This window comes from Rattus norvegicus, chromosome 4 (genome assembly GCF_021556685.1).
Source record: "Rattus norvegicus strain SHRSP/BbbUtx chromosome 4, alternate assembly SHRSP_T2T, whole genome shotgun sequence".
NCBI classification, from domain to species: domain Eukaryota; kingdom Metazoa; phylum Chordata; class Mammalia; order Rodentia; family Muridae; genus Rattus; species Rattus norvegicus.
The window spans coordinates 15,152,025-15,166,570 of record NC_141537.1 but is presented as its reverse complement, the minus strand read 5'-3'; the positions used below and the strand labels follow the sequence as shown (position 1 = coordinate 15,166,570).

Here is a 14,546-nt window from a genome sequence, read left to right as displayed (position 1 = left end):
CTGTGCATCCTTGTGCAGAGATGCAAGGCTTCCTTTGGGTATTAGTCTGCAGGGTAAGACTACTAGCTCATACATAGGTAGTCTCTCCCTCGACTCTGTAGGTGGAACATACTTATCTCCACACAGTGGAGGCGCTGTGTGTTCAGCCATGTCTCCCTCAGTTTTGTTTACATCTGTCTAACTTCTTACGCTTGCCACCCTTGTGGGTGTAAATGCACTCTACTCTCATTACCTTCATTTTAACTTTCCCTGAAACTTGGGGAAGACAAGAATGCTCCCTCTTGGTGGCCACCGGGTTTCTCTCTGAGTTATCTTTTATATTTTATAACTTTCCCGTGAGGATGCTTTTCTCTCTGACTTGAGAAGACAGATCTACAGCATTCCCACTGACGTCATTGTGTTTGCCCATGTTTTCCCGGAGGCTACCGTGTCTCAGATGGTGCCCTCTGCAGCACAGACTTTTCATTTGTGGCTGAACTTAAAACTGTGATGCTTATATTTCAATCTTTTTCTATTTAGAATTTATTCTCAAGAATGAAATACTTTTAATTTACTTCAGTCTTGTTTCCCGTCCCTATCCCGTAGCCCCTTCATCACGTGTCTTGCACGGGTTTGCAGCCCTCTACCTCATCTATTGGACATTCCATTTCTTTATTAACAGCACAGTCCTCCTGTACTTTGGAAACAATTCTGATCTCTAGTCAAGCAACTTGTTCCTCAAAGCTCCGGACTGTTCTTGCCTTTGTGCTTCCTGATGAATTCCAGAAAGCTTAACAAACTTAAACAAACAAACAAAGGCAGGGTGTGAAATCAAATGCCTTTAATTCTCGAACTCAGGAGGCAGGGGCAGGTACAAGGCCTGAGCTCAACGCCAGCCTGGTCTACAAAGCAAGTTCCAGGACAGCCAGGGCTACACAGAGAAACCCTGTCTCAAACAAATAAACAAACCAAAATATAAAGAAATAATCCAAGCAACAACAATATAGCATTCTGTTTATCTACACGGGATTGTGATCCCAACTGTCCCCTGAGGACTGAAGATGGCCGGTGTACATATAAACATGTATACTGTCATGGTAAAGTGTCACAGGGAACCCATTATTTTATATGATTAACAATACAGATTGGGAAAAGATCTTTACCAATCCTACATCTGATAGAGGGCTAATATCCAAAATATACAAAGAACTCAAGAAGTTAGACTCCAGAGAGCCAAATCATCCTATTAAAAAATGGGTACAAGGGGTTGGGGATTTAGCTCAGTGGTAGAGCGCTTGCCTAGGAAGCGCAAGGCCCTGGGTTCGGTCCCCAGCTCCAAAAAAAGAACCAAAAAAAAAAAAAATGGGTACAGAGCTAAACAAAACATTCTCAGCTGAGGATTACGCAATGGCCAAAAAGCACCTAAAGAAATGTTCAATATCCTTAGTCATCAGAGAAGTGCAAATCAAAACAACCCTGAGGTTCCACCTCACACCAGTCAGAATGGCTAAGATAAAAACTCAGGTGGATAGCAGATGCTGGCAAGGATGTGGAAAAAGAGAAACACTCCTCCATTGTTGCTGGGATTGCAAACTGGTACAACCACTCTGGAAATCAGTCTTACAGTTCCTCAGAAAATTGGACATTGAACTACCTGAGGACCCAGCTATACCTCTCCTGGGCACATACCCAAAAGATGCTACAACATACAACAAAGACACGTGCTCCACTATGTTCATCGCAGCCTTATTTATAATAGCTAGAAGCTGGAAAGAACCCAGATGCCCTTCAACAGAGGAATGGATACAGAAAATGTGGTACATCTACACAATGGAGTACTACTCAGCTATCAAAGAACAACGTCTTCATGAAATTCATAGGCAAATGGAATGAACTAGAAAATATCGTCCTGAGCGAGGTAACCCAATCATAGAAAAACACACTTTGTATGCACTCATTGATAAGTGGGTATTTGCCCAAAAGCTGGAGCTACCCAAGATGCAATCCACAGACCACATGAAGCTCAAGAAGAAGGATGACCAAAATGCAGATGCTCCCATTCCTTCTTAAAAGGGGGAAAAATATTCATTGGAGGGGATATGGAAGCAAAGTTTAGAGCAGCAACTGAAGGAACGGCCATTCAGAGCCTGCCCCACATGTGGCCCCTATATATACAGCCATCAAAACTAGATAAGATTGATGAAGCTAAAAAGTGCATGCTGAAAGGGACCAGATATAGATCTCTCCTGAGAGACACATCCAGAGCATGTCCAATACGGAGGTCAATGCTAGCAGCAAACCACAGAACTAAGAACAGGACCCCCTTGGGGGAATTAGAGGAAGGATTGAAAGAGCTGAAGGAGCTTGCAACCCCATAAAAACAACAATGCCAACCAACCAGAGCTTCCAGGGACTAAACCACTACCAAAAGACTATACATGGTCTGACCCAGGGCTCCAACTGCATATGTAGCAGAGAATAGCCTTGTTGGGGCACCAGTGGAAGGGGAAGCCCTTGGTCCTGACAAGGTTGGACCCCCAGCTATGGGGGGCTAGTAAGGGGGATGGATGGGGGGGATACCCATATGGGGGAGGGGGGAAGGGGAGGGGGTAGGGGTGGGAGTAGGGAGGGATTAGGGACTTATGGACAGGAAACTTGGAAGGGGAATAACATTTGAAATGTAAGTAAAGAAATATATCTAAGAAAAAAATTTTAAAAATTCTAAAAAAAGATATTACTAAAAAAAAAAAACCCCAAATACTGATAAAAGTGAAAAAGAAAATTTCACATGTAAGAGTCTGCTGAAAATCTGCAATTTGTTTTCTGCATCTATTGAGATGAGTACATGTTTCTCTTCGTTTTCCAAATGAAGTTTGTAGCTTAAACAAGCTGTATGCATGAAACTCTATTGATGGATACTCTGAGGTTAAAGACGACTGCACTGCGGGATGAGCCACCTTGGCCATGGCTTACGCTCACTGGATTACCTCATGCTCCAGGCTTTTCCTCTGTAACGCTTTGGTGAAGGACTTTCCATTTGAGAGCTTCCCTGTTCGTGCTCTCTCTGGCCCTGAGACCAAGGCTATGCATGACCTGAGCTAAGAAGGTGCTGGGGAGATGGGAAAACACCTGTCCTCTAAGTGTGAGCCTCAGATTCTGTGCTCCTAGAACCCACGTACAAACCTGGCAGCTGTGGTAAGACCTGTAATTGAGAATTCACAACTCAAATTGTGCCAGGAAAGTAGCTTAATACTGGCTTGAAATTTTTAAAAATATATAAATGTTCTTTAAAATTTCCTAAATGTATACATTTCCTCATTGCTATCTTGTTTTGTCTTGATCATATTATAGCTACATCATGTGACATTTGAGTTTTTGTTTTCTTTTTTGAGACAACCCTGCTAGCTTCTTGAACGCCTCTGTGCCTCTGCTTCCCAAGTGCAGGCATGCATTCCTACACCCTGTCTAGCTGGTAACTACTGTGTGGCCCAGCACACAGGAGAGCTTTACAAACTGTCCTTGTACACTAAAAGAATTTCACTAATTCTAAAAATATTCAGAGTCTTGGTCTCTGGAATAGTGTGTCTCCTTTTTCCTTGGATCTTTGTTAAACTGGGCAGGCTGTCGCACATCTGTGGGTTACAGAGCATGACTTCGAAATCCCAGTTCACTAAATGTGGGCTTTAACCCTCGACTGTTTTCATTTTTGATTGAAATGTCAAGAGCTGTGTTTTTCACTCAGAGGTACTACTAGTTCTTTAAAAATGTGTGTTCTTTTCTCATAGTCTTTAATCATTGTAAACAAGCTTGGTTTCCATCTTGTTTAGTCTATTGTCTGACACTGTTGACAAAGAATCCCGCTGTTTACTGATCTGCTGACTCATGATGAGTTTTTCTTCATGTCTTTGAGTCTATGTGGTTTTACCTCTGCTCTGTATCCAGAAGCTAAGGAACACTTTATATTAACATCTTGACATGGGAAGTTTAAGATGAGATATGAAATGCCAAATTGAGCCCTAACCCTATAGGGTTATATAGTAAGGGCAGACATAATTATATATTTCCGTGCTGACTGCCTGTTTGACAGGCACAGACGTACCTACCTTTAACAAGGCTGTAGGCTTGGGGGTTCTGACTTTAAGGTACGCTTACACAGATGCTGCTCAAGCCCTCAACTCCTAACCTCGTGCTGGCGACAGTTTACTCAAGGAACAGGAGGGTGATAGTAAACCTCACCCTCTCACCCTGGGTTGTTATAGGACTAATGTATACACATAACTGCTCTAGTTGGTAAGCCTTGATGCTTTATTGTCTTGTGAATTCATATATTCAGAATGTTCACATATACATTCATGTATATAATATAAGCTAACCCCAACCATTAGCACTACTGGTGTTTCAGAGCAGAAGTCATCTGTCTCATCTGAGGTGGATGTCTGTACTGTGTTTCAGAGCACAGACTGCTTGTTAAGTGCCTGACCACTGAGAAGTCTTTCAAAGGTGAAGCGGTCAAATCACAGTAACAGTTCAGGGAGAAGAAACTTTTAAATTAATATTAGATGCGAGAAAATTGATGGCTGGATCATTTTTAACTATTGAATTTAGGAGATAAGAACAAATACATAGATTCTAGACAGAAATTATTCACTGTACAATAATTCAATAGGCCTATTACTTATGATATAGAGAAAGATAAGATGCAATTTCTTATTCTACAGGAAGTTACAAAACACCGGTTTCATAGCTTTCTTGGGGCTGAGGAGGTGGTTCATTGGTTAAGAGCATTCACTGCTCTTGCAAAGGACACAGGTTTGGTTCCCAACACATCCAAGGTTAATAAATGTCTGTAACCCTAGTTCCAAGAGATATGATGCCATCTTCTGACCTCCAGAGGCACCAGAATAAGACAGGGTAGAGAAAAGGACACACGAGACATGAGAGAATGACAGAGATTGGGGTCGGCAGGAGAGGGCTTCTAGGGAAGTTCAGTAGCAGGAGGCAGCGAGGAGACAGGGGAGGAAGAAACTACAATACACACTTCATTCACAAACAGAGATGAAACTCAATGCCTGTGTGTGAACTCAAACCCAGACGCCGCTTTAGGAACTGTTTACCAGTGCTGGCTGACCCTGTCCGTTGGCGTGCGTCATGACTCACCTGAGCACAGCAGACGAACACGACGGAGATTGTCAGTAAGAAGGCGGATGAGACGATGACATCCACGGACCGCTGAGGGCCTCGGCGCTAGCAGGGGAAAGGGAAAGCATACATTTACTATCAGCAGAGAATGCCCGTGCTTTCAGTTAAGGTGTGACAAGTGCTCGGAACCTAGAATGCTGCAAATAGACCTGCCCTGCCAGGTGAACTGTAAGTGTCAGTACTTCCTCATACTTTTGTAACGTTGTCCATATGGTGTCTGCACAGCACAGACTCATTAGTCTAACTTCGCATTCAACACTATACTCACTTATTCAACAACTGTTTCTTGAGTAACGGCCTAAGCACTGCGCTAGGGGCTAGGAACACAGCAGGGAACAAAATGCAAACTCTCTCCCTTCACAGGACTAACCGGAGAGTGAAACCCTAACCTCACAGGTACAGAGACATGTGATAAGTAAGTTTCACAGTGCTATGAAGGAAAACTGTACACTGGAGTCAATGTCAGAGAAGTGGACTTAGATGTGGGGGTTACAAGTGTGTGCCTGAAGAGCTTCCTGAGGAAGCGGTATTTACACCACCCTCAGAATAAGGACGCAATGCCTAGCACTGCCTAGACAGAGCAGGCGGGAAGCAGAGGCTCACCGTGCATTACAGAGCTAATGCCCTCCAAAGGCTGAGAGAGGAAATGTTAGAGTAAGCAAAGAGACAGCAACGTCTGGATCCAAACTGCAGTCAGAGCAGATTAAGGGTCTGATCTTTATCCAAGAATAACAGAAATTCCAGAAAGGAGAAAGAAACATGACCAAGTCTCAGTTTAAAACCTCTCTCACGGCAGAGATTGGGGGGGAGAGGGAGAGAGAGAGAGAGACAGACAGACAGACAGACAGGAGAAGTGAGAATGCTGGAGAACAATTAACAGCAGCTTTAATGGCCAATACGACTAAGGATTTCCACTAGCGGGAGGCGGACATGGAGCAGATCTGAGATGTACTCTGGAAGCCGACAGAACAGGATCAGTGATAGACTGAGTACCACAGGACAAGAAGCTGTAAGGATAAACAGCCTTGGATTCACCTGAATGCTCTCTCCATAATAAAATCCACTGCTGTTTACTACGAAAAATGAAATCTCCAGAGAAAAGGCCTCCTTAAAATGAATTCTGCTGTCTGCCTTTTTCCTAGGGCCTAGAGTTTTCACACTTTACTTCCACAAACAGCAAGATTATTTAAGAGACCAAAGGAAGGAGAGCAGCATGTAGAACCGTCCTGTACAGTTACGTTAAACAGTAGTGTTCTCGCTGGTTAGAGTCCCCAGGGTTGGTTTGTAAGCAGTGGGCTCCCTCTGCTGGTTCCTCAACTATTCTAGGGTGAGACAAAATCCTTAGCCCAGCCTCTGGGTGAGAAACCCCTGACTCAAACACACACCCCATACAGAGACAAGAAACTGGAACTACTGGGAAAGGCAGATCGTGTATGGGTAGGATTCTACCTTAAGATAGGAACGGAGAGACAGCCACATTTTTATATTCTGTACTTTCTTCAACCGGAAATGAGGAACCTCAGATTTCCGAGCTCTCCTTGCAGATGTCAAATGTCCAAAGAGTTTTGCAAAGAGTAATCGCTAAAAACAAGAAAAGATTAATTGGAGTATTTTTATATAAAAAACAATCAACAATATATGAATTGTTATGACTTAATATAAAAGGGGAAAAATTACATCAAAGTGGTTAGTGAAATACTTAAAATACTTGAGTGCTAAGAAAGGGTGAACTGACGTCTTCACATCGTACTCACTTGCTTATATGTTCTCTCTGCTACACACAGCAGAAAGAAGAAGATCCATACAAGAGACACGCGAACCACAAAACTTATCAGGACCATAGACAGAACCATGAAATCTTCGTTCGAGCCAAATGCAATCACATAAAGTTCTGAGGCAGAGTGGGCTGTGAGCTGCTCCAAGTCTGTGGCTTGTGACAGTCGGAAAACAAATGGGGTGAAGCCCAGGATCAGGGAGACAGCATTTCCAAAGATCTGGTACCCTATGCCCGGTACGTGGTTGTTCACCTGAGGGAGCAGGGACAGGAGAGCACGAAGGAAAGGGACGGAATTAAATTTAAAGTAGAACGAATTCCTACAAACTTTACTTTTTATAATAGGATTTTAATTTCTTTTAATTTAATACCTTATAAAAAACAAGCCTATTACTAATTATAAGATCTCTAATTCACTGGTAGATATGAAAGGAAGATTGACCTTAGATACTTAAATCTATGCATATCATTTTAAAAGTTAGAAATATCTACAAATATTAATATTAGAGTGAGATCATATCCTAAATTAAACCCAATTCAGTGAAGAGAAGATTTAGAAGCTAGTGATGGCTCAGCAGATAAAGATGCCCATCGCCAAAGTCCGGTAACATGTGTGACCCTGGCCCTCGGCCCAGGACCCCCACGGGAGGAGAACTGCTTCTGACCTTAAGAAGCACACTGTGACACATGCATCCTGGCCCCAAAACCAATTATACAAAAATGTAATTTTAAAAAGTTGTAACTATTCGATAAATCTTTAACTTGTGTTTTTCTTCTGAATTTGGCATGCAAATAAATGCCTCCCAATACCATTTAAAAAGATATAAAATAAGAGAAGAAATTAAGCAGGAGGAGAAAAGGTAAGGATGTAAGAAAGTGAAAAACACTACGTATGGGGAAAATGAAGACTTTGAGCATGCTGGACCAGTAAAGCTGAATTACGTAGAGCTAACTTTTAACTCACACACTAAATAAACCAGACTAAGTCAGCTTACAGAGCACAAGGCACCTCTAGTTTCAAGTCCCCAAGTTCTTCGGTTGACTGACAGGTTTTAACTGTTCGCCGTGAGAACTGTAATATGCGATCTGCCAATCTCTAGCTGTGGTTAATTCCTGTCCTACACAAAGTCCTATTACAATAAAGGACGGTAGACATTTTAAACTCCAGATTGGATTAGGTCTAGTTATCCAGAGAAATAAGGAAAAAATATTGAAAGAGGTAATAAAAGAAAAAACTCAATACCAAATCCATAGTAATTGTACTAAGCTTCAACCACTGCAGTTTGACCACTGTATGCATTATATTTTATGTCTTAGCAAGGAAGCACAATACACATTTCTTGCTTGAGTTTTAGATGCTAATAAATTCACACATACATACATACACAGACACACTCACACACACAGACACACAGACTCTCTCTCTCTCTCTCTCTCTCTCTCTCTCTCTCTCTCTCGCTCTCTCTCTCTCTCTCTCCCACTGAAGGAAGAGAGAAGAAAGAAGAAAAATTGCGCTGTGGCGCCTATTCCAGTCAACAGGAACACTAGCTACATAAGCCTGCGGTCTGCGTTTGACCCCCAGGATGCTTGCCAAGGCAGAAGAGAAGAACAGAGCGCACAAGGTTTCCTCTGTCTTCCACAGTTCAGCTGGGTCACATGCACACCACACACCCCACTGTCCCTCCAAATGATGAAAGGGTCTACTACTTTCTTAGATGGGGTTAAAAGAAAAATAAATAATCTTTCAGTGTGAAAAAGAGAGAAGGGTATAGTTATCAACACTTAGGTAATTAGTTCATAGCAATGGCCACTAAATTTACCCTTTACCTAAAGAGCAAAAATTGAGAACTCGGGGGTGGGGGCGGTAATGGGGGAGGATGGGGAGGGAAACACCCATTTAGAAGGGGAGGGGGAGGGGATAGGGGGATGTTGGCCCGGAAACTGGGAAAGGGAATAACAGTTGAAATGTAAATAAGAAATACCCAAGTTAATAAAGATGGAGAAAAAAAAAATTGAGAACTCACTCTGTTCATGATCATCCCACTGATTTCAAGTACGGACATGTCTGCTTTCTTACAGTCATTGCCTTCCCACACTATAGCACTGATTTTTTCTAATCCCGGGTGGGAACTATGAAGCCAGGGTAAATGAGTCTACAAAAAAAAAAAAAAAAAAAAAAAAAAGAATTGAACACATTTATCACATTTTACAAATCAAAGTGTCTACAAAACTATATACAGCTATATGTGTACATACAATCATAACTATACCAATTAATAAATTAATTAGTAAATATATACTTTATAAGTGGAATGTATTTATCTGTATGTTAGCCATACTTAAGCAATACAATTTTACCTACATAAGAACCTCAATTTATAATTAGTCATACATTAAACAGATGACATAAAAATTATGCAGTTATAAAAATGTAATACTTTAACAAATATCCTTCCATTTAAATATATACCAAAGTATGTTAAGAAAAGTACTTAGCTGTTAACCAGTCTAAGGCTAAAAATCACGAATGCCAAATTGTACACTGAGAAGTGTCCATTTCATGGTCACTCAATACAAAATGTGATGGCTGAGATCTTCTGCTCTTTGAAAAACTACAGGATTGAATTTCATCCCAGAAGAGAATTTCCCTCATTACCTTTATTAACTGACTCAGTTACTTTTGTAGAATTTTAGAACAGCATTTCTGGAGAGGATCAATTAAGCCTTTTCTTTTCTTCTCTTTTGCAGATACAGTAAGCATTGTAAGCATTAAGAATTACAAGTATTCTCTGAAATACCACACATTGTCTCCCAATGTTTCAAGAAATAATAAAAGTTTAAGAAGTTGAAACCTTTGGTATGGATCATCAAATGTTTAAGTTTGGTTTGTGAACGGAACTAGAGAACAGGATGGTTGGGCTGCAGGAAGAAACAAAAGCAATGAAATGCTTTCATAGGAGCGCAGAATGGATGGTGGACCCTGAGACGCTGGAGCTGGAACAGGACTACTTAGTTTACATCACAGCATTTCACACTCACAGTGAACCCAAGAATTGATATATTTCCCACATTTCATATAAAGGATATGTGTCGCATTTTCAGTAACCCAAGGAACACAATCAATAGATTGTTGACATATAATATTCCAAAATATTTCCATAAATTTAAGAAATATAATATTTCATATGGGTGAGCCAAGGTGATAAGATAAAGGTGAGCCAATAGACTTCAACTGAGGCTGTCTAAAAAGTCAATAATATATAAAAAGAGGAACATTTTTACCTTTTTAAAACATTTTTACCATTTCTAAATACTTTCATGGTCTTTATATATTTCACTATCTGTGGAGCTTACATGCTTTGAAATATTATGAAATATCACTTGAAGTAAGTGATATTTTATAACTTCTTGACAAACAATACAAGCTAGCTGAGAACAGAAATAATTTTATATCAAAATATATATCAAACTTTCTCTGAAAATGTAATAATACATTCTTCAATATAGTAGAATCAAAATGCCTTAGAGGTGTGGCTCTGAGGAGGGTGCCTATGGCGTGTCCAATGCATGTGGCCCTGAGGTCGGTCCCTAGTGCTTTAAAGGAAGGGGAGCAGCCAAGGAGCATAAAATGTATACAACACTGAATGAAAAACTGAGGCTTAGCTGATGTACAGAATTTTGTACAGGCGTGTGGTTGTTTCCTAGGTGACACCAGATCCTGTCAGGCTGACAGTAAAGCTAGCCAGCACAGAACAGTAAGTCTAGGTGGTAACACACTTGAACCAAGTAACAGTAGATTTCCAGTCTCACTGTGTAACAGGAATTACAGGTCTGCTCAATTACACAAAGAATATGTTTGTACAATGGAGGTCAATCTAGAGACAGAATAGGAAGTTAACTTCTTTGCTGTCCTCAAAATACTTCTCCCAAGTCATTTTTACAAACATTTGGCTTCATTTTATTGCATCCAAAAGCCAAGAGAGAAGATGGCCATTAGAACTGGTCAATTTAGTTATTCAAAAGAACAATATACCTCTCAAAGTATTTGCATTTTTCTCAAATACAAACTTAAAAAGTCTTGTTTAAACACACACAGGATTCAGAGAATATGATGATATGAGACATCCTAGCCTAAAGGGCTCAGCAGAAGAGCAAGAGCAAGGAGCTACGAAAAGTCTGTAACTTCATCACACGGCACCACAGCATGACACGGCTGTGACAGACAGCTGTGCTGAGCAGCACAGGGTCAGCATGGGTCACGTGTGGCCTGTGCAGGCTGGGCACACTGAAGATCATGGGTTGATGTTCAAGCTGAATCTCCATCCCAGATCTCCAGTGCCTTGCTCTTATCATCAGTCAAAAGGAAAACCTTAAATTACAATGATGTTGAGTTTTACTTCAAATAAATTCACTATGACAACTGCTTTTCTCGGTGATCCCAAGTATGGGAACGTAGTCATTAAAATCTGGCTATACCTACGAGAAAATATCATCATCTGAATATGGCTTTTGAGTTCAGCGACAATCAGCAGAAAAAAAAACCCTAGTTCTATGAAATATTTGCTATTATTTACAAACATAACAAAACTACGTATTTGGCAGTATCTGAAAGGGACATGCCAACCCAAATGCTCAGGAAAAACAGAAAACGGTCTTGCAAACCTAACAGACCTGCAGCCAGACAAGAAAACAACCTGGCAGATTCTCATCAAAGGAAACTGACTTCTAGGACCTGATAACTAGTAAGGCTGAAAAACATGAGCCTTCTGGAAGCTTGAAAATATTAAATGGTGTAAGAAAAAAAAAGCCTTTATTCTAAAAACAATAATTAATATGCAGAGTAGGGTGCTAAGAGGTTTTTTTTTAGTCTAATAGAAAAACAAAAGGATGGCATTGAACACATAGGGCCAAATGACTAAACAATTTCAGAAGTAACTTTGGAAAGTCCTGCGAGGCATGTATTTTTCAGGTAGTATTTACTAAATACATATGTGTACCAAGGGTAAGTGGGACAACAATACAATAGTCACACAGCCCATGCAGGGGTGCTGTTTACGGAGTTACAGGGGAAATAGCTTCAATCCGTTTGTAGAACTCTGCGGTGGGGGATACGTATGCACATGCCTCACCCACATCCCAGTCTAGTGGACTGTTCACTTCTGTTTACATTGCTTCAGATCCAGGGGACCTTAGGTATTCCTGTGGCCACACCCAGAATCCCTTCACCTCTGAAGAGTCACCGTTAGCAACCTCCCATGTGACCAGGTCTCTGAAACTGTCCATTGAAGCACTCGTTAACACAATCATCCTTCCATTTGTCAGCCAATCTGGCATCTGGACTCCCACAGAAACATTATTCACGGACCCCTTTCTCTGTTTCTTTCCCCTGGCTGTTAGACCTGAGTGAACCTGGGTCTCAGAGAGCAGAAGCCAGTGTGGTTCTACTGCCTTGCCTGTTCTATACACTCCTCCCTGCTATCCCAGAGCTTGAGGTTATGCCTGCTAGGAGCTGTGGATATTCTTCTTTGACAGTGCTTTTTTTAAAAAAAATTTTATTAGATATATTTCTTTACTTACATTTCAAATGTTACTCCCTTTCCCGGTTTTCTGTCCATAAGGTCCCCCATCTCCTCCCCCTCCCCATTCAGGTATTCTCCCCATCCATCCCTCTTACTGCCCCCCCCCATATTCCCATGCACTGGGGGTCCAACCTTGGCAGGACCAAGGGGTTCCCCTTCCACTGGTGCCCCAACAAGGCTATTCTCTGCTACATATGCAGTTGGAGCCCTGGGACAGTCCATGTATAGTCTTTTGGTAGTGGTTTAGTCCCTGGAAGCTCTGGTTGGTTGGCATTGTTGTTTTTATGGGGTTGCAAGCTCCTTCAGCTCTTTCAATCCTTCCTCTAATTCCCCCAAGGGGGTCCTGTTCTCAGTTCAGTGGTTTGCTGCTAGCATCGACCTCTGTATTGGACATGCTCTGGATGTGTCTCTCAGGAGAGATCTATATCTGGTCCCTTTCAGCATGCACTTTTTAGCTTCATCAATCTTATCTGGTTTTGGTGGCTGTATATATACGGGCTACATGTGTGTCAGACTCTGAATGGCCATTCCTTCAGTCGCTGCTCTAAACTTTGCTTCCATATTCCCTCCTATGGATATTTTTCCCCCTTTTAAGAAGGTGTGGGAACATCTGCATTTTGAGCTTCAAGGATGAAGTGGTCAGTGAATTGCATCTTGGGTAGTTTCAACTTTTGGGCTAATACCCACTTATCAATGAGTGCATATTAAGTGTGTTTTTCAGTGATTGGGATACATTACACAGGATGATATTTTCTAGTTCATTCCATTTGCCTATGAATTTCATGAAGTCATTGTTTTTGATAGCTGAGTAGTACTCAATTGTGTCGATGTACCACATTTTTTGAATCCATTCCTCTGTTGAAGGGCATCTGGGTTCTTTCCAGCTTCTAGCTATTATAAATAAGGCTGCTATGAACATAGTGGAGCATGTGTCTTTGTTGTATGTTGGAGCATCTTTTGAGTATATGCCCAGGACAGGTATAGCTGGGTCCTCAGGTACTGCAATGTCCAATTTTCTGAGGAACCTTCAGACTGATTTCTAGAGTGGTTGTACCAGTCTGCAATCCCAGGAACAATGGAGGAGTGTTCCTCTTTCTCCACATCCTTGCCAGCATCTGCTATCACCTGAGTTTTTGATCTTAGCCATTCTGGCTGATGTGAGGTGGAATCTCATGGTTGTTTTGATTTGCATTTCCCTGATGACTAAGGATGTTGAACATTTCTTTAGGTGCTTTTTGGCCATTCGATAATCCTCGACTGAATGTGTTGTTTAGCTCTTACCCATTTTTTAATAGGGTTATTTGTCTCCCTGCTGTCTAACTTCTTGAGTTCTTTGTATATTTTGGATATTAGCCCTCTATCAGATGTAGGATTGGTAAAGATCTTTTCCCAATCTGTTGGTTGCCATTTTGTCCTAACAACAGTGTCTTTTGCCTTACAGAAGCTTTGCAGTTTTATGAGGTCCCATTTGTTGATTCTTGATCTTAGAGCATAAGTCATTGGTGTTTTGTTCAGGAAAATTTCCCCAGTGCCCATGTGTTTGAGACTCTTCCCCACTTTTTCTTCTATTAGTTTGAGTGTATCTGGTTTGATGTGGAGGTCCTTGATCCACTTGGACTTAAGCTTTAATCTGCCCCTACCTGCCTCCTCCTATGTACCTTAATGTGCTCAGTAGCTTACACGTTAAGCACACCTGTCAGGTCTCCACCTCTGCTGTGAACTCCCTCGTCTTCCCGGCAGCCATGCCATGCTTCTCAGACATCACTCCTTCCTACTCTCCCCACCTCGCAGGGAGCTTGCTTTCACCTGGCAGTAGGCCTGGAGCCAAAACCAGTGGGCATATTTTTAAAGTGGGACATTTTCATTCAACTACTCAGGCAGCTGGCTTTTTTTAGGTAAACTCAGAAATTATTTTGTTAATCACCATGATGTACAATTGTAAATTGCATGCTTATTACTCCCTTGCATGTTTTTATACCCAACTGCATATGCTCATATATGAATATGTAAACAGT

The 14,546-nt window shown here is 41.4% G+C and overlaps 1 protein-coding gene across 19 annotated transcripts in view; it reads right to left on the bottom strand.

The window, feature by feature from the left end:
• Phtf2 (putative homeodomain transcription factor 2) overlaps positions 1–14,546 on the bottom strand; it is a 113,922-nt gene that overhangs the window by 8,059 nt on the left and 91,317 nt on the right. For all 19 annotated transcript variants that reach the window (XM_087656417.1, XM_087656418.1, XM_087656432.1 and 16 more), the window contains 4 exon segments: positions 8,977–9,105; positions 6,933–7,205; positions 6,628–6,759; positions 5,137–5,223 (listed from right to left, as the gene is read on the bottom strand). In XM_087656417.1, the coding sequence (XP_087512543.1) occupies positions 5,137–5,223; positions 6,628–6,759; positions 6,933–7,205; positions 8,977–9,105 (621 nt within the window).